This window comes from Salvia splendens, chromosome 4 (assembly GCF_004379255.2).
Source record: "Salvia splendens isolate huo1 chromosome 4, SspV2, whole genome shotgun sequence".
In the NCBI taxonomy this organism is placed as follows: domain Eukaryota; kingdom Viridiplantae; phylum Streptophyta; class Magnoliopsida; order Lamiales; family Lamiaceae; genus Salvia; species Salvia splendens.
Genome location: NC_056035.1, coordinates 13330902 through 13351233, shown reverse-complemented (window position 1 = coordinate 13351233; position 20332 = coordinate 13330902). Strand labels below are relative to the sequence as shown.

The window sequence follows — 20332 nt, the reverse complement described above, 5'->3', positions numbered from 1 at the left end:
AGGTCACAAACCAACGATGAACAAGAACTGCCTGCCAGAAAGAAACAGGCTAAAGGAAAGAGTGTTAAAGATATTAGTTGTAAAATCAGAAGACCTAAATTGGTCGTAAAGATAGGGGAAAGTTCTAGTTGATGCCATTGAGAAAATGAACTCCAAGCAAATAGCTGCTCTGGAAGAGATGGGTTTTGGACAGCTTGTGCATATGAAGATCCGAAGTATTCCTGCTGATATGACATTTTCACTCCTTGAAAATTTTAATCATGACAACTGCTCCAGAATAAAACTTGTTGATGATCAACCATTACACATCACTGAGGAGGATGGGTATGCTACGTTGGGACTGCCAAGAGGAGAGTTGATGATAAAAAGGGAAAAGAAGCATGACATGAATGATGTGATGATGACCATTGTAAAGGCTAAGAAGAACAACTTTGCAATAACCCCAACTGATTTGCAAGAGCAGCTTGATAGTGATCTAGAAGGTGGTGAGTGGTTTAAGAAAATATTTCTTATTCAGTTGGACAATGTTCTGATATCACCAACTGCCAACGGAAAATGTCATGGCCGTATTTTGGACGATATTGGCAACATTTCCAATGTGAGGCGGTACAATTGGTGCATCTACGTTTTGGATACGCTAATCACAACACATGATAGCTGGAAACTCAAGAACAAATCCACCCCATTCACTGGACCCATCACTTTCCTATTGGTCAGTTTTCTATTTTAACCACTCATTTATAATGAAGTAAAAACATGCTTAGAGTGAAGTAAAATCATACTTAGAGTGATGTTTGACATGGTTAAGTGATGTTTCTTTGACTTTTTGCTATAGTGATGTATGTTGTTAACAACAGTGAAGTAAATGCATGGTTAGAGTGATGTTTTGTGAACAAGAGTGAAGTAAAATCAGAGTAAGAGTGATGTGTTTTGTGAACGAGAGTGAAGTAAAATCAGAATAAGAGTGATGTGTTTTGTGAACAAGAGCGAAGTAAAATAAGAATAAGAGTGATGTGTTTTGTTAACAAGAGTGAAGTAAAATCATACTAAGAGTGAAGTGCTTGTAATGCATTTTATTATTGATCTGTTTTTGCAGGCTTGCTATGTAGATAGGGTTGTCTACCGAACAAGATTGGTGGTTAGAAGATTCCTAACTGTCCGGAACTGGACAACATCTATTCTAAAGGAGAGAGGACAGATGGAATTCGATAATGGAGGCATCATTAGCAGATGAAGCATAGAAAGTATTATTGACCCTGTCTCCATTGAATCTTTATATGAAGCCCCTTCACCACAACTGGAAATACTATGCCAATAGCCAAAGTAGCTGACGCTCCTTTAACCGATGAAGCCCCCCTTTCAACTGATGCAGCTCCTTCGTCTAATGAAATCAAAAGTTCAATTAGGGAGGCTGCAAATGCTATTGCTAAAATGATGAGGTATATAAAGGATGCTCCAGCAAATACCAATGACACCAATTGCTTCAAAGTTGCAGCCATAAATGCACTAAAGATGGTTGGTATGGAGGTTGATCAAGGAGACCAAGCTGTGTCTAAGCCAATTGACAACATGACACAAGCTATGGAAGAGGATCAAGAAGACGATCCAGAATGGATTGAGCTTATGGAAAAAATGATGGAAGCCCATGATGAAAAATGCAAATTAGTGAATGAAGGCACATCAATTTTGCCTGATATTAACTTGGGAAAGAAACCAGTAAGTTGGAGATTTGAAACAGAAACCATGGATATTTTAAACAATTTGATTGTGGTCTGTTGTATTTTAACACTTGACATTTGATTCAGAGTGAACTAAAAACAATTTGTATTATGTTGTGCACTAATTCATAATATTTTTTTTACCTTTTTGAGTTTTTATTCTTATGTTATATCACATTTCACTATTTGCAGGAGACAAATGAATTTTATGAAGATGTAGCTAAAGCATCATCACAAAACACACAGATGAAGGTATAAAAAAGTGCTTAGAGTGATGTGTTCCATTGTTAAGTGAGGTTTCTGTGATATATGCGTATAGTGATGTGTTTTGTGAACAAGAGTGAAGTAAGATAAGAATAAGAGTGATGTGTTTTGTGAACAAGAGTAAAGTAAAATCTGAGTAAGAGTGATATGTTTTGTGAACAAGAGTGAAGTAAAATCAGAATAAGAGTGATGTGTTTTGTAAACAAGAGTGAAGCAAAATCAGAATAAGAGTGATGTGTTTTGTGAACAATAGTGAAGTAAAAAATCGTGCTAATAGTGATATGTTTTCATTTCTTATTATGAAAATAGGACGACATTGTGGATGCCCAAATTACATCTGCAATAGAATCGTGCATGGCGCTAGATGCTGATGATGATTATGTTTAATAAGAGTTGAAAGTATCAGGCAAAAATCCTTCAACCGAAATAGTAGTTTACAATCCAAACCTTGTAAGTGTACAACAATGACATATCTCATCCATTCACCAACACTTTTAACAAACATCAAGTGAACTATATGTCTTATATAGTGAATTATATACACAATACAGTGAAGTTTTCATATAATTCTTGCCCTGACAGGCAACTGCTAGGATTGAATAAATGGAGATACGTTCAAAAGCCGAGAAGAGAATATCAGCTGCATTGAAATCTCCATTCCATGAAAGAGTGGTTGAGGCTAAAACTAAGTTTACCTTGAAAGAGTCACAAGACTTTTTGTGGATTATGACAACATATGAATTAAATGAGTAAGATTTATATTATAGTTCTGATTTAGAAGAAAAATATACAAAACATGTGCTAACACACACACATGTTTGAACAGGGACGCCATAGTGTATGATGATGATGTCATAATGGTAACAAAAAGAGAATTTTGTTCACTATTGCCACATACGCTAATAGAAGTGGGTGTGATCAGTACGTGGGCTTCTTATTTGAATAACATGGAAGAATACAAGGTTCTATCTTCACCGAGGCGCCTCTTTTTCTCAACATACCCATCCGTAAGAATAATATAAATTTTGAAAAATTAATTGCATGGTATATGTTCATTATAAAGCATGTTTACTTCACTACTAATCATATTCATTTCAATATATGATATTTTAACTTCACCATAAGTCTATATGCACTACAAAGTGAACTAAACAAAGTTCATTAGTTCTATAAAACAAGACACAAAGTGAATTATTTCTATCCAGATTTGACATGTCTCATCTTTCAGCTGTATACAGTTGTTCACCAGCCTGATGGGGTCGACCTTATGACCATAATTGATAGATTCTGTGACAATTTACAAAATGAGGTTGAACAAATTCCATATTTCAAATGGGCCGAAGTAGATTTGGTAAATACTGAATACAATTGATTATTTGTGATATTCACTAGTTGTTTTTAGTCTGAAATTATTATTATATCTATGTAGGTGTTCTTTCCAATTTGTGCTGCGGAACATTACTATACCATATGCTTCAGATTTAGCACTAAAAGTATAGTGGTGATTGACAATTCAAAGAATGGTGACGATGAGGACATAACAGTCAAATATGGTAGCATACCTGTAACTGTGGTAAGTATACACGATTCATAGTGAAGTATTTTTGTGATTACAGTGAAGTATAATACTCTTTATAGTGAACTACATCTGATATTCATGATGATATATTGCAGATATTGTATTTTTGTCATTATTTGACAAAAATGGGGTACCACAACCAAAGCAAATCAATAAAGGATGTGAGCATAATAAGACTCAAAATGCCTTGGAGAACAACATCAAATGTAGAAGATTGTGGAGTTTTTTTGATGCGACATTTGGAATGTTATCATGGTGAGCGCGAACGAGATTGGAAGTGTGGATTAACTACAAGAAGCAAGGGAATACTCTAAAGACTAAGAGCAAAGTAATGCAGCGCATTATTATTGTCGGAAACAAATCATAAGGCATTGAATAACTTGTCAGTAACATCAAAGCATTATGAAGAATATGGGAAAACCAATAAAATAGATGTGGAAAAAATGATTGTAAACTTCAAACGTTCATGAACTATTGTAGAAAACTTTATTTAAATTCAATAGCAAGTATTTATGTTACATTAATATCTTGTTTACTATTTAATTCACTGTTGTGTTGTATCTACTTACTTCACTGAATAAGAAACTAGTGTTTTGTGAACAAGAGTGAAGTAAAATCAGAATAAGAGTGATGTGTTTTGTGAACAAGAGTGAAGTAAAATCATAATAAGAGTGATGTGTTTTGTAAACAAGAGTGAAGAAAAATCACAGGAAGAGTGATGTCTTTTATGAACAAGAGTGAAGTAAAATCAGAGTAAGAGTGATGTGTTTTGTGAACAAGAGTGAAGTAAAATCAGAATAAGAGTGGTGTGTTTTGTGAACAAGAGTGAAGTAAAATCAGAGTAAGAGTGATGTGTTTTGTGAACAAGAGTGAAGTAAAATCAGAAAAAGAGTGATGTGTTTTGTGGACAATAGTGAAGTAAAATCAGAATAAGAGTAATGTGTTTTGCTAACAAGAGTGAAGTAAAATCACAGTAAGAGGGATGTCTTTTGTGAACAAGAGTGAAGTAAAATCAGAATAAGAGTGATGTCTTTTGTGAACAAGAGTGAAGTAAAAATCAGAATAAGAGTGATGTGTTTTGTAAACAAGAGTGAAGTAAAATCATGCTAAGAGTGACGTGTTTTGTGAACAAGAGTGAAGTAAAATCATACTAAGAGTGATGTATTTTGTGAACAAGAGTGAAGTAAAATCACAGTAAGAGTGATGTGTTTTGCGGATAACAGTGAAGTAAAATCATAATAAGAGTGATGTGTTTTGTGAACAAGAGTGAAGCAAAATCAGAATAAGAGTGATGTGTTTTGTGAATAAGAGTGAAGTAAAATCACAGTAAGAGTGATGTGTTTTGTGAACAAGAGTGAAGTAAAATCAGAGTAAGAGTGATGTGTTTTATGAACAAGAGTGAAGTAAAATCAGAGTAAGAGTGATGTGTTTTGTGAACAAGAGTGAAGTAAAATCGGAATAAGAGTGATGTGTTTTGCAAACAAGAGTGAAGTAAAATCACAGTAAGAGTGATGTGTTTTGAAAACAAGAGTGAAGTAAAATCAGAATAAGAGTGATGTATTTTGTGAACAAGAGTGAAGTAAAATCAGAATAAGAGTGATGTGTTTTGTAAACAAGAGTAAAGTAAAATCATACTAAGAGTGATTTGTTTTGTAAACAAGAGTGAAGTAAAATCATACTAAGAGTGATGTGTTTTGTGAACAAGAGTGAAGTAAAATCAGAGTAAGAGTGATGTGTTTTGTGAACAAGAGTGAAGTAAAATCAGAGTAAGAGTGATGTGTTTTGTGAACAAGGGTGAAGTAAAATCAGAGTAAGAGTTATGTGTTTTGTGAACAAGAGTGAAGTAAAATCAGAGTAAGAGTGATGTGTTTTGTGAAACAAAAGTGATGAACTTATTGGCACTTGAGCTTAACAGAAAAACTAAGTTTGCATTGAGATAAAATTCACTCAAAAGTGTAATAAAATGAATCATTAGTGCTCTAAAAATGCTACAAAGTGAACTATTTCTATCCAAATCCTCATTGCCTCTGATTTTCCTTCTCATTAACCTTTTTGTAATTCCTAGAATCATGGTGTCCAATCTCTTGACAGTTTCCACACTTTCGGCCTGGTTTCATTGCTAACTTCATTGCTGACTCCCTCTTCGATTTCTTCCTACTTCCACTTCCCTTTGTACTAACAACATCATGAGGATGAACTTCAATAATGTTCGGAACATGTGAGCCATAGAAGTTCTCAATCAATGTTCTCTTCTCTATGGAAGACAGAACAACACCTTCTCCAAGAAGCTGCTTTTTACCTTCTTCAATAATTGCAGCAAATGCATTGATTTGATCAATGTTCCCTTCAATGCTTTGTGCTGTTTCAATGAATAATGCATACAAGTTTTTAAATGCAATCTTCTTCTTGTCCACAGAAGGGTGTATTTCTTGATTATCACAAAAACCTCCATGTATTGGCTTCATAAACTGTGACTTCAACCATCTTCCTCCACGCAACTTCTCGGGTATCAACTTAACAAAATTATATTTCAACACAGAAAATATATGGCTGCACAATAGACCAAGTCTTTCAAATTTTTTGCATCCACACAAATAGGTGTCATCACCAATGGAGTAAGTCACTGTCCATGAGTTTGAATCCTTGTCCTTTATGTTATATACTTCAATATCTCTATTGGTAGACATTCCTAGAGTCGCACAAGACAAAGAGAAACATGCATATACTATCTCTTCTTGAATTACATTATAAGCACTACCACTATATATCGTTGATGCATGTTTCTCAATTTCCAATCATGTTCGCAAAATAGGCACTTTTGTTGAATCATAGTATTCGTGCTTTGCACTATTACTTCTTTGAGTCTCCAGAGCATGGTTATAGTTCATATAAAATTGCATAAGGTTAGCCTGAGACTTTGAGTACCTTTTAAAGAAGCTATTTTTGTGATTTAGATAAAGAAGTTGTCTTTATCAACGAACTCATCGGAAAATCATGGAAAAAGGGCTGGAACCCAAACTTTTCTGGGTGCAAACATTGATGAAAACTAGTCATTATTGGTCAGCCCATATCTTTCCATTATAGCATGCCAAGTTTCCTCAAATGCATAAGGTTCTATCAACTCTGACCATACACATGCATTCAGTTCCTTTTTTAATTGTTCACTACCAAGCATGTTCTTTGGCAATTTGTCAGCAACTTTATTCATAACTTCATTGCTGACTCCCTCTTCGATATCTTCCTACTTCCACTTCCCTTTGTACTAACAACATCAGGAGGATGAACTTCAATAATGTTCGGAACATGTGAGCCATAGAAGTTCTCAATCAATGCTCTCTTCTCTATGGAAGACAGAACAGCACCTTCTCCAAGAAGCTGCTTCTTACCTTCTTCAATAATTGCAGCAAATGCATTGATTTGCTCAATGTTCCCTTCAATGCTTTGTGCTGTTTCAATGAATAATGTATACAAGTTTTTATATGCAATCTTCTTCTTGTCCACAGAAGGGTGTATTTCTTGATTATCACAAAAACCTCCATGTATTGGCTTCACAAACTGTGACTTCAACCATCTTCCTCCACGCAACTTCTCGAGTATCAACTTAACAAAATTATATTTCAACACAGAAAATATATGGCTGCACAATAGACCAAGTCTTTCAAATTTTTTGCATCCACACAAATAGGTGTCATCACCAATGGAGTAAGTCATTGTCCATGAGTTTGAATCCTTGTCCTTTATGTTATATACTTCAATATCTCTATTGGTAGACATTCCTAGAGTTGCACAAAACAAAGAGAAACATGCATATACTATCTCTTCTTGAATTGCATTATAAGCACTGCCACTATATATCGTTGATGCATGTTTCTCAATTTCCAATCTTGTTCGCAAAATAGGCACTTTTGTTGAATCATAGTATTCATGCTTTGCACTATTACTTCTTTGAGTCTCCAGATCATGGTTATAGTTCATATAAAATTGCATAAGGTTAGCCCGAGACTTTGAGTACCTTTTAAAGAAGCTATTTTGTGATTTAGATAAAGAAGTTGTCTTTATCAACGAACTCATCGGAAAATCACGGAAAAAGGGCTGGAACCCAAAATTTTCTGGATGCAAACATTGATGAAAACCAGTCATTATTGGTCAGCCCATATCTTTCCATTATAGCATGCCAAGTTTCCTCAAATGTATCAGGTTCTATCAACTCTGACCATACACATGCATTCAGTTCCTTCTTTAATTGTTCGCTACCAAGCATGTTATTTGGCAATTTGTCAGCAACTTTATTCATAACGTGCCACATACACCACTGGTGTCTTGTATTGACAAGGACCTCCTCAACAACAACTTTCATTCCTAAGTCTTGGTCGGTTACAATGAGTTTGGGAGCCACGCCCATACACTTTACAAATTGGTTAAATAACCATGAAAATGAGTTGGCATTTTCCTTGGACAAAAGGCCAGCAGCAAATGTCACTGGGCGACCATGATTATCCTTGCCCGTAAAAGGAGCAAATATCATACAGTACCTAAAATGAAAAACAATTCACTATAAGCATGCAGAGAGATACATCACTCTTATTACGATTTTACTTCACTCTTGTTTACAAAACAAATTACTCTTATTATGATTTTACTTCACTCTTGTTTACAAAACACATCACTCTTATTATGATTTTATTTCACTCTTGTTTACAAACAAAACACGTCACTCTTACACTTCTCTATTAACATCAGTGAAACAACACAGAGACTACGGTTTTCATAACCACTGTTATGTACAAAACACATCACTCTTAGTATGATTTTACTTCACTCTTATTCTGATTTTACTTCACTCTTGTTCACAAAACACATCACTCTTACTCTGATTTTACTTCACTCTTGTTCACAAAACACATCACTCTTACTCTGATTTTACTTCACTCTTGTTTGCAAAACACATCACTCTTACTGTGATTATACTTCACTCTTGTTCACAAAACACATCACTTTTACTCTGATTTTACTTCACTCTTGTTCACAAAACACATCACTCTTATTCTGATTTTACTTCACTCTTGTTCACAAAACACATCACTCTTATTCTGATTTTACTTCACTCTTGTTCACAAAACACATCACTCTTACTCTGATTTTACTTCACTCTTGTTCATAAAACACATCACTCTTATTCTGATTTTACTTCACTCTTGTTCACAAAATACATCACTCTTACTCTGATTTACTTCACTCTTGTTCACAAAACACATCACTCTTACTCTGATTTTACTTCACTCTAGTTTACAAAACACATCACTCTTACTGTGATTTTACTTCACTCTTGTTTACAAAACACATCACTCTTACTGTGATTTTACTTCACTCTTGTTTACCAAACACGTCACTCTTAGCATGATTTTACTTCACTCTTGTTTACAAACAAAACACATCACTCTTACACTTCTCTATTAACATCACTGTATTGCACAACTTACATCACCGTGATGAACAATTAACTTCACTGAACAATTTAACAAAATAGTAATTAGTGTGTACATACCTATTTGTTGAGTATGTTGTATCAAACGAAACAATATCACCATACAAATGGTAGTTTCTCTTGGCAGTAGGATCACACCAAAACAATCGTGTCATCCTATCCTTTGAGTTGACCTCATACTCATATGTAAATGCACTACACAGCTCCTTCTTCCTTCGCATCTCATTCAATAACATTTGTGCATCACCTCCTTCCACGTATGCTCTAAGGTCACGTCTATAGTTGCGCACTTCTAAAACAGTACACCCTACATAATCTAATCCACCAAGCACTTCTTTAAGTAAGCTAAAACTTAAAGTTGGACCAATGTTTGCATTAGCACAATCGAGGATGAATTTCTGATGGACTAAATCCAAATTGCGGTTCAAATTCATAAAACGCTTGTGGCGTTCCTCAACCATCTCGTGATTATGTTCTTCAACGAAACTTTGTATAACATAACCAACACCTATAAAATACTTCCAAGACACTTTAGCATTACAATAGCACTTAATAGAAGAACGCTTGCGTTTCACCTCAGATTGTTCACTCTTTCTTTGCTTTGTACCTTCTCGGCTACACACCACGTAAATTCAAGTAATGACATCTTTTTCCTTTTTCGATCCCTTTTTACGGGTGTCAAACCCAACACATCGAGCATAATTGTTGTAGAAGTCCAATGCACGATCAAGGGTCATGAAACTTTGTCCAATTTTTGGTTTCAATTCATCGGGGCATTTTGGTACGTAAATCACTGTAAAAAAACACATCACTCTTATTATGATTTTACTTCACTGTTGTTTACAAAACACATCACTCTTAGCATAATTTTACTTCACTGTTGTTAACAAAACACATCACTCTTATTATGATTTTACTTCACTCTTGTTAACAAAACACTTCACTCTTATTCTGATTTTACTTCACTCTTGTTAACAACATACATCACTCTTATTATGATTTTACTTCACTCTTGTTCACAAAACACGTCACTCTTATTCTGATTTTACTTCACTCTTGTTCACAAAACACATCACTCTTATTATGATTTTACTTCACTCTTGTTCACAAAACACATCACTCTTATTATGATTTTACTTCACTCTTGTTCACAAAACACATCACTTTTATTATGATTTTACTTCACTCTTGTTCACAAAACACATCACTCTTATTCTGATTTTACTTCACTCTTGTTCACAAAACACATCACTCTTATTATGATTTTACTTCACTCTTGTTCACAAAACACATCACTCTTATTATGATTTTACTTCACTCTTGTTAACAACATACATCACTATAGAAAAAATCCAAGAAGCATCACTTAACCGTGGAAAACATCACTCTAAGCATGATTTTACTTCACTATTGTTAACAAAATACATCACTATAGCAAAAAAACAAAGACACCTCACTTAAACCTTGGAACACAGTGCACTCTTCAATTCACAAAACACAAACGCTTCAATTAAAGCCTATATACAAAACTTTAACAAATAAAATACATCACTCTAGCGTATTTGAACATCAACTTCGTCACTCTAATCATGATGAGAACAAACACGAACTTCAACTTCGTCACTCTAATTATGATCGACCGTAATTGTTATAGAAGTTAACGAATAATGATTATCTTTAGAAGTCTCAGCTTCCTCGCCCGAAGATGATGAATCGGAATCGAAATAATCTTCGCCCGACCTCATAATTGAATCCATTGATTTGAATCGCGATGAACGGATTGAATAACGAATTGAATCGCGTCGAATTGAATTCAATCGCGATTTGAATGAAGTGATCAGATTTGTAAGGAAATTTGGAAGGAAATCGAAGAAGATTTGATCGCATATTTGGAATAAGAAAGGAACGGAGATTTGGAAGAGTTCGCGTAATTTGATCGCATGCTTAAATTCAGAAAGTAATTTCCAAAAATACCCCCCTAGCATATTTTATATTATTAAAATAAATAATATTTGTTCCATTAAGATGTGTGGCTGATATTTGTTCTCTAGTTATACACTTAAAAATAGTTATATCTTGATCACTCACCTATATATATATATATATATATATATATATATATATATATATATATATATATATATATATATATAGGTGAGTTAAGGTCCTTCGCAACTTTTCAGTCCAATGTTCTTTTTAATCACAACCCTTGTATCCTTGAATTGGATGGTTGTGATGATCTGCATTATTACACTATAATGGTGCATTATTAGTCGGTGTGCATTATTCAACTGAAAATCTGCATTATTAAATGACACGTGTCATCAATCTAACCGTCGGATGACAGCTGAGGTTAAAAAGAACAAAGAACAAAAGATACAAAAAGGAAATGAATACATCCATATATATATATATAGGGGTGCATTATAATGATAACCCCAATTTCCGTAATAACCCTATAACTAAATCTGGACCACACATTTTTAAAATCACGTGGTCTAGATTCAAACTTAGATTTACTTCATAAAAAAAGTGAGGGGGTAAATATGTCATTTCGCTCATGATAAAATTTACGTATCCAAATTTCGCTCATTTAATTTCTGAATTTCGTTCATTTTATCAGTCAGTCAAAAGTATCATTTTATCAACTCAGAGTATCATTCTATCCGGCAAAACTATCATTCTATGCAATAAACCTATCATTTTATCACAAAGCAGTAAACGTATCATTTTATCAACTCAGAGTATCATTTTATAAGGTTACTGTCATTTTATCCGCTTAGATTATCATTTTATCAGGTAAAAGTATCATTTTATTAAACAAAAATGTCATTTTATACACTAAAAATACATATCATTCTATCGGCTGAAAGTATCATTCTACCCGGCAAAACTATCATTCTATCGGCTGAAAGTATCATTCTATCCGGCAAAACTTTCATTTTATCAGTTTTATGTCATTTTGTCACGTTAAAGTATTATTTTATCAGCTTATATGCAATTTCTTCAGGTAAACTATCATTTTTAGAAGGTTACTGTCATTTTATCCACTTAGATTATCATTTTATCAGATAAAAGTATTATTTTATTAAACAAAAATGTCATTTTATACACCAAAAATACCTATCATTCTATCGGCTGAAAGTATCATTCTACCAGGCAAAACTATCATTCTATCGGCTGAAAGTATCATTCTATCCGGCAAAACTATCATTTTATGCAGTAAACCTAACATTTATAAGCTAAAAGTATCATTTTATCAACTCATAGTATCATTCTATCCGGAAAAACTATCATTCTATGCAATAAACCTAACATATATCATTTTATCAATCAGTCAAAAGTATCATTTTATCAACTCAGAGTATCATTCTATCCGACAAAACTATCATTCTATGCAATAAACCTATCATTTTATCATTTTATCAGTCAGTCAAAAGTATCATTTTATCAACTCAGAGTATCATTCTATCCGGCAAAACTATCATTCTATGCAATAAACCTATCATTTTATCAGTCAGTCAAAAGTATCATTTTATCAACTCAGAGTATCATTCTATCCGGCAAAACTATCATTCTATGCAATAAACATATCATTTTATCATTTTACGTGATATTTGGCGAAATTCAGAAATTAAATGAGGGAAATGACAGTTTTACTCCCGCGCTTTTTTTTTGTGAAGTAAATCTAAGTTTGAATCTCAAAACTATCATTCTATGCAATAAACCTATCATTTTATCATTTTATCATTTTACGTGATATTTGGCGAAATTCAGAAATTAAATGAGGGAAATGACAGTTTTACCCCGCGTTTTTTTTATGAAGTAAATCTAAGTTTGAATCTCAACCGCATGATTAGAAATATGTGTGGTCCAGATTTGGTTATAGGGTTATTACGATATTTAGGGGTTATCATATGATCACGACTCTATATATATATATATATATATATATATATATATATAGTAGTGATCTATGGCAAATGCCCCTTAACCAAATAACTAGAGAACAAATCATAGCCACAAGATCAAATAAATCAAAGGCTAGTATTAATTTTCGAATTTAATGAGATATTAGTTCCCTCAATCACAAATTTACTCCATAATAACAAAGCGGGGGTATAATGGTCATTGCATAGAGTGAAATTTTCAGTCCAACTTTGCTCATCAGAAACCTCCAGGGTAGTCTCGGATCTCGCCGGTTTTGGTGGCGGAGGAGGATCCGCAGTCGATCAAAATCAACGGCAATTCGTACGTTCAGGTTAAAAACGGAAGGAAGTCTTCGTTGGGCGGAGTTCCGAGATCCGGCTCCGTGAGGAAGATGCACATGCGATGAGCAAAATTGGCAGTTTGATGCGGATCAGTTCTTAAAGCTGTTATATTTGGATATTGAAATTCGATATTGAATCTGTGTGGACCTTTTAAAGCTGTGAGTAGTTGTATTTCACCAAGAGTATTGTGGTTCTGTGAAGTTTTTGAGAATCATAGTGGCAAAAGATAGTGATTTAGAGCATCAAACAATGTTAATACTTAGTTTGTGCACTCTACATGTTTGATTAAATGCCTAATTGATTTAGAAGCAATGCTTACAGTATGATTAAATGTGAGAACTCGTCACACTTCAACGCAATTTGGTGATTTCATAGCTACGAATTTCAACGTAATTTGGTGATTTCAAGAGTGAAGTAAAATCATAATAAGAGTGACGTGTTTTGTGAACAAAAGTGAAGTAAAATCAGAATAAGAGTGATGTGTTTTGTGAACAAGAGTGAAGTAAAATCAGAATAAGAGTGATGTGTTTTGTGAACAAGAGTGAAGTAAAATCAGAATAAGAGTGATGTGTTTTGTGAACAAGAGTGAAGTAAAATCAGAGTAAGAGTGACGTGTTTTGTGAACAAGAGTGAAGTAAAATCAGATTAGGAGTGATGTGTTTTGTGAACAAGAGTGAAGTAAAATAAGAGTAAGAGTGATGTGTTTTGTGAACAAGAGTGAAGTAAAATCAGACTAAGAGTGATGTGTTTTGTGAACAAGAGTGAAGTAAAATCAGAGTAAGAGTGATGTGTTTTGTGAACAAGAGTGAAGTAAAATCAGAGTAAGAGTGATGTGTTTTGTGAACAAGAGTGAAGTAAAATCAGAGTAAGAGTGATGTGTTTTGTGAACAAGAGTGACGTAAAATCAGAATAAGAGTGATGCGTTTTGTGAACAAGAGTGAAGTAAAATCAGATTAAGAGTGATGTGTTTTGTGAACAAGAGTGAAGTAAAATCAGAATAAGAGTGATGTGTATTGTTTTTGTATTCAACCTCTATTAAATTTGTACATATTTAACCTTATCCCCATGTGATAAGTTTATAGTGTTTGTATTCAACCTCTATTAAATTTGTACATATTTAACCTTAAAATTAAAGAAATTATTGGCATTTCCACATAATTATCGTCAAAATATTTGTGTAGTCCTATTTGAGAAAGCTCACGGCCTCCATTTCCATCTAGATTCAACATGTAGAAAGCTTCGGAGTCACGGCTGCCAACCACCCTCTCGAAGCGGGCCCTCATATAGAGCAGCTCCCTCTCCGCCGCGCTCCCATCGTCCTCCACCGGAATCACTCCGGCTCCCACCGACACACTCTGCACCGTCCGCAGCAAACATCGTCTCCACCCTGCCGAATCTTTCCGACGCCAACTCGATTGACACCGAGGCAGAATCCATTGCGGAGAAGCGCCTCGCCGAGAAAATCTCTGCCGCCCTTGACGGTCGCGATAACCCGCTCAAGGAGACCCCCCTCCACATTGCCGTCCGCCTCAACGACGTCGAAGCCGCCAGCATCCTCGCTGCAGCGGGGGCCAACATCTACCTCCAGAATGCTGTCGGGTGGAATGCCCTCCAGGAGGCCCTCCTCCGCCGCTGCAAGGAGATCGCCCCCATTCTCATCCATCATGGCCACCTCAACACCTGGTCCAAGTGGCGGCGACGCCTCCCACGCCTCGTCGGCGCCCTCCGCCGCATGCGGGACTTCTACACGGTGATCCCCTTCCACTTTGAGAGCTCCATCATATCCTTCATCGACGTGGCGGTCGGAGTCCGTCCAGTCATTTGCCGCCGCGTATAGCCGCACTTTCTCCCGTTGCAGTACATCGTCCACGCCGCTTCCGCGAAGAGGCGCTGCGAGCTCCCTCGCCCCAACGATCTAATTTCCAAAAATACCCTTGACCTATTTTATATTATTAAACTAAATAATATTTGTTCCATTAAGATGTGTGGCTGAGATTTGTTCTCTAGTTATACACTTAAGATTAGTTATACACTGATCAATACTCTATATATATATATATATAGGGAGATGATCAAAATAAATATGTGTTTAAATCCAGAAATGCAGACCAAATCTTGGCCCTAGGATTAGATGATCTAATGGTCAATAATTAACCAAAAACACGGAAGGTCATAATTAAGCAATTTTAGGTCATATTATAATATTTGGATTTAATGTCATGCTAAGATCGTTTTAGGTCATGCTTTGTTAGCATGACCTAAAAATTACCTAATTATGACCTAAAAGTGCCCTAATTATGATATTGTTCTGCGTTTCTGTATTTAAATCTAGTTTTGCATAGATCAAAACCCTATATATATATATATATATATATATATATATATATATATAGGGGAGCGTTATTCTCCTTTTCACATCTTAGATCCTTTTTCCTTCTTAATATTACGCGTTAGATCTAAGGCATCAACGGATCAGATTGATTCTATAAAACTGGTTCCGTGTTGCATTATAGAAGGTGGTTGTATGCATTACAGGGTTATTATTGACATTTGACGGAAAAGTAACTGCCACATTTTGGTATATGCGAATAATGCACCACATGGTCACGAGTAATGCATATAATTGACTATATAATGCACAATATGTGAACTGCAATGCATACGAATAAGATGTACTATGTTATGATGTTTGGACACACGTTTCTTGATTCCCCTAAGGGTTTAATAAGCTTAGGGGCTAGGGTATAGTACGTAGACACGTATGTAATCTTCACATGGTAACGAGTAATGGATATAATTGACTATATAATGCACAATTTGTGAACTGCAATGCATACGAACAAGATGTGCTGTGTTATGATGTTTGACACATGTTTCTTGTTTCCCCTAAGGGTTTAATAAGCTTAGGGGCTAGGGTATAGTACGTACGCATTAATAACAAATTATAAAACGATACGAATAATTCACCAAATTGTCACGAGTAATGGATGTTATTAACTATATAATGCACAATATGTGAACTGCAATGCATACGAATAAGATGTACCATGCTATGATGTTTGACACACGTTTCTTGTTTCCCCTAAGGGTTTAATAAGCTTAGGGGCTAGGGTATAGTACGTAGACATTACTAACAAATTGTTGTTATTGGAATATACATATGTGCATTATTTGGTTTAGGTAGTGCATTATGTAGCTGTTAATTGTCATTATCTCAGTATATTATGCATTATTAGAGGTATTGTGTATATAGGTTAATCAACGGATTGAAGATTACATACGTGCATTTAGTAATGTCTACGTACTATACCCTAACCCCTAAGCTTATTAAACCCTTAGGGGAAACAAGAAACGTGTGTCAAACATCATAACATGGTACATCTTATTCGTATGCATTGCAGTTCACATATTGTGCATTATATAGTTAATAACATCCATTACTCGTGACAATTTGGTGAATTATTCGTATCGTTTTATAATTTGTTATTAATGCGTACGTACTATACCCTAGCCCTAAGCTTATTAAAGCCTTAGGGGAAACAAGAAATGTGTGTCAAACATCATAACACAGCACATCTTGTTCGTATGCATTGCAGTTCACAAATTGTGCATTATATAGTCAATTATATCCATTACTCGTTACCATGTGAAGATTACATACATGTCTACGTACTATACCCTAGCCCCTAAGCTTATTAAACCCTTAGGGGAAACAAGAAACGTGTGTCAAACATCATAACACAGCACATCTTGTTCGTATGCATTGCAGTTCACAAATTGTGCATTATATAGGCAATTATATGCATTACTCGTGACCAAGTGGTGCATTATTCGTAGCGGTTTCCAGCCATTATTAGATTACTATTGTACCCTCATAATGCACAAAATAGGACAAATAATGCAACACGGGATTAATTACCCAATGTTGATCTTGACCGTCCATTTCTCTAATCTAATGGCTGATATTAAGAAGGAAAAATGAGGAAATATAGGAAAAGGAAATGAATACATCCCTATATATATATATATATATATATATATATATATAAATAGCGTACGAGCCTACAAATAAACCGTTGACGAACGCAAACGGTTAGAAGTAACAGCAATCCATCAGCTCCGAGAGAAGACGCATTCGAGCCAGAACTTTTTTTTATCTCAGGTGAAACAATTTCTGCTCAAAATTCTGTGACGTTTTAAAATTCTTTCCGCTTTTTTTTAATCTTGTGCCGTCACTCTGAGATCGTCAAATGCATCACCGGTTTAATGATTTCATTTCTCCGTAATTCGATTAAATAGGCCTTTTCTTCGGCGGATCTTCCTGCTATTTTGTTCTCTTTTTTTCTTTGATAGAATTGATTGAGGAGAGATTGATGTGATTAGATGGATATATGCAAATGCAGTTTGATTTTCTTTTGTTATTTTCTTTATTGTAACGGTGTACAAATTATGTTGGGCGTTGGTTCATCACTCTGATCTAGCTTGGTTTATTTGTGATTTACAATCTAGTCAACGTTTTCTTTTGTGATTTGAAAGAATGCAAATCTATCTGATGATTCATATCATTTGTTGTATGTTTGACATCCATTACACCGTATCGCCAACCATCTAATGTTTACTCTTCTTTATAGTGGTAGGAAGATAGCACAAAATGTTGATTCGCTTGAAAAAACTATTTTTTGTTACAAATAAGATATCATGTTTGGCTAGGATTAATGTTATGGAGGAGAAGGAATAGCGATCTAGTGCTGCATTTTTCAGTTTTTGGAGGTTTAATTTATTGATTTTGCATTCAGTATCTGATTTGATTTTACAGTTGTCTTCTTAGGCATGGATCCACCTACTGAAGGTATCAAGCTTAAACCCGAGAAACTCGATGAAGAAAAGGAGGGTGGGCCTTTGCTTCATTGTGATTTTTGTGATGCTGACGTAGTTGATAAAATAGCTCAATCATTTCTTCCTGGTTTGGCTTCGGCATGCATTGACAACACTACTGGTGGTCTCTTTAAGACCCTTGCTACTGTGGCCGTTGACATCAGAAAGGAAATGATTGATTACCTTATCCAACGAAGTGAAAATTTTGTAGCTGAATCAGTTGTCCTAGAAGGTGGTGGGGATGTGGCAGTATCTGCGGACCCTTATGATATTATATCTGATTTTGTTGATGATTTTGTCCATTCCAAAAGAAATTTCTTCAGTCGAGTTTCAGGATGGCTACTTAGTGAGAAAAGAGAAGACTGGATAGACGATCTTGTGCAGGAGATGGAGATAAATGGTTTTTGGTTGCTAAACCGGAGGAGCACAGTTGCACAAACGCTCTTGAAAAATCTTGATTTCAGAAATACATATCATTGCAACATGAACTTCAAGTCTCCGGAAGATTTAGAAAAGCACAAGTTGAACTGCGATTTTAGGACATTGTCCTGTGGAAATGAGGGATGCGATTCTTCATTTAGTGCGGCTCAGATGGACCATCATGATTCTACCTGTCCTTTTAAAATGCTTCCATGCGAGCAGAAGTGCCCAGATATCGTAATGAGACGTGAGATGGACAGACATTGCATCACTACATGTCCAATGAAGCTTGTCAAATGCCCTTTTCACTCAGTAGGGTGTCAATCCACTGTTCCTCAACGCACAATCGAGCAGCACAGGTCTGATAATCTCCCCAGCCACATGCTCTATATCCTCCAGGTTTCTCACAAGGAAGCATCACCAGAAGCTCTGAAGCAAAGGGTAAAAGAACTGGAAAAGGTAAGCTATAAAAATTGGTTGGCATCTGCTAGTGTATAACTGCTATCTGAACATACAAAAAAATTGGAGATAATGGGTCCGTTAATTAGTTCTCGTAAACTGATGCTGAATTGAATAAACATATCAGTCTAGTTGAAATACAATAACCCATACTATGTAATACTGAATATAAATTCAGCATGTTCGGTAGTTCCTTTGGATGTCTGCAACCTCTTTGGCTTATCAAGAAAATTATATGGTCGTAATATCTTCCTAAGATTTTCAAAAGTAGATGTATTTTGTTATTCTTTAGAAAACAAAATAGTTCAAGCAAAAATGAGTATTGATTTCTTTCTAACCTGTTTTTATTCTCATGAACAGTTAGCATCTCCTGGACGATTAGCATCAGCTCGTGATGCTAGATCTTTGACGCATGTGGTCAAGGATCTTGAAGCAAAGCTTGGGCCTATAAAGGTGAAGACAAATAAAGGAAGTGAGGAAGAGGTTAAAGATTTGATTGATCTACAGGAGGAGAAGATAGATACAGAAGCTAAGATGAATGTGGCCGCTAAACCAGTGAAATTTGATGAGGTTCCTGCTGTAAAGGAAGCAACTGCTAACTCACACTCGGATGGAAAGAAAGAATTGATGGAATCATTTGGTGATGCCTCACAGAGAAACGAGGATCAGGTGATTGCATCAGATTCTGTGCCAGAAAAGAAAAAAGATTCATCATCTCAGAGCGACCATTCATCCACAGAAGAAGTGGTAAATCCCATTAAAGAAGTGGCTTCCACACCAGCCATCCATCATGAGTTATCCCCAAATGAATGAATCAACCAGTGTCAACAATGACTCACCTCGTGGGGAAGTAGAAAAAGAGATGTAACATATAGATAAAATACGCACAACATTAATTGAGATCGTATAAGTTAAGGTATCAGGACACACAGTAGAGTTGCAGATGAGTCCTGTTTTGTCACTTTACCATTTTTTCCCCTACCTCTTGATCATATTTATATAAACTTATTTCGTTCATTCCTCTGCCATCCATGAAATTCATCAGCTGAAAATATAATTACCCTACAAGCCATTGGTTTGTTTGCCGGTATTGGCATTCAAACCAATGGCTTTCCCGTGAAATATAATTTGGTGCAGACTGTGCAGTGAAGTTTATTTAATAATTGGATTGTTGTATCAACATCTAGTTTTTCGTTGTACTGCATGCAAACATAGATGTTCATATATTAAAAGGTTTGGGAATGAAAGTTGCCAATGATCT

The 20332-nt window shown here is 35.2% G+C and overlaps 3 protein-coding genes across 4 annotated transcripts; 1 reads left to right on the top strand and 2 right to left on the bottom strand.

Annotated features, from left to right (window-relative positions):
- Window positions 1–5579: 5579 nt before the first annotated feature.
- LOC121800683 lies at window positions 5580–6248 on the bottom strand. The gene has a single exon (XM_042200202.1). It carries the CDS (start codon window positions 6246–6248, stop codon window positions 5580–5582), a length of 669 nt encoding a protein of 222 aa, XP_042056136.1.
- A 1391-nt stretch (window positions 6249–7639) lies between these two features.
- LOC121800682 (protein FAR1-RELATED SEQUENCE 5-like) lies at window positions 7640–9507 on the bottom strand. Its single transcript, XM_042200201.1, has 2 exons — window positions 9107–9507; window positions 7640–8093 (listed from the first exon to the last, which is right to left on the bottom strand). Exons 1-2 carry the CDS (start codon window positions 9505–9507, stop codon window positions 7640–7642), a joined length of 855 nt encoding a protein of 284 aa, XP_042056135.1.
- A 7894-nt stretch (window positions 9508–17401) lies between these two features.
- LOC121798678 lies at window positions 17402–20088 on the top strand. 2 transcript variants are annotated; one of them, XM_042197800.1, is made up of 3 exons: window positions 17402–17479; window positions 18146–19071; window positions 19432–20088. In XM_042197800.1, the coding sequence occupies exons 2-3, from the start codon at window positions 18148–18150 to the stop codon at window positions 19882–19884; spliced, it is 1377 nt and encodes a 458-aa protein (XP_042053734.1). In that variant the 5' UTR covers window positions 17402–17479; window positions 18146–18147; the 3' UTR covers window positions 19885–20088. The 2 variants fall into 2 exon arrangements, with proteins under 2 accessions (XP_042053734.1, XP_042053733.1); XM_042197799.1 differs by having other exon boundaries at window positions 17404–17479; window positions 18134–19071.
- The last annotated feature ends 244 nt before the right edge of the window (window positions 20089–20332 follow it).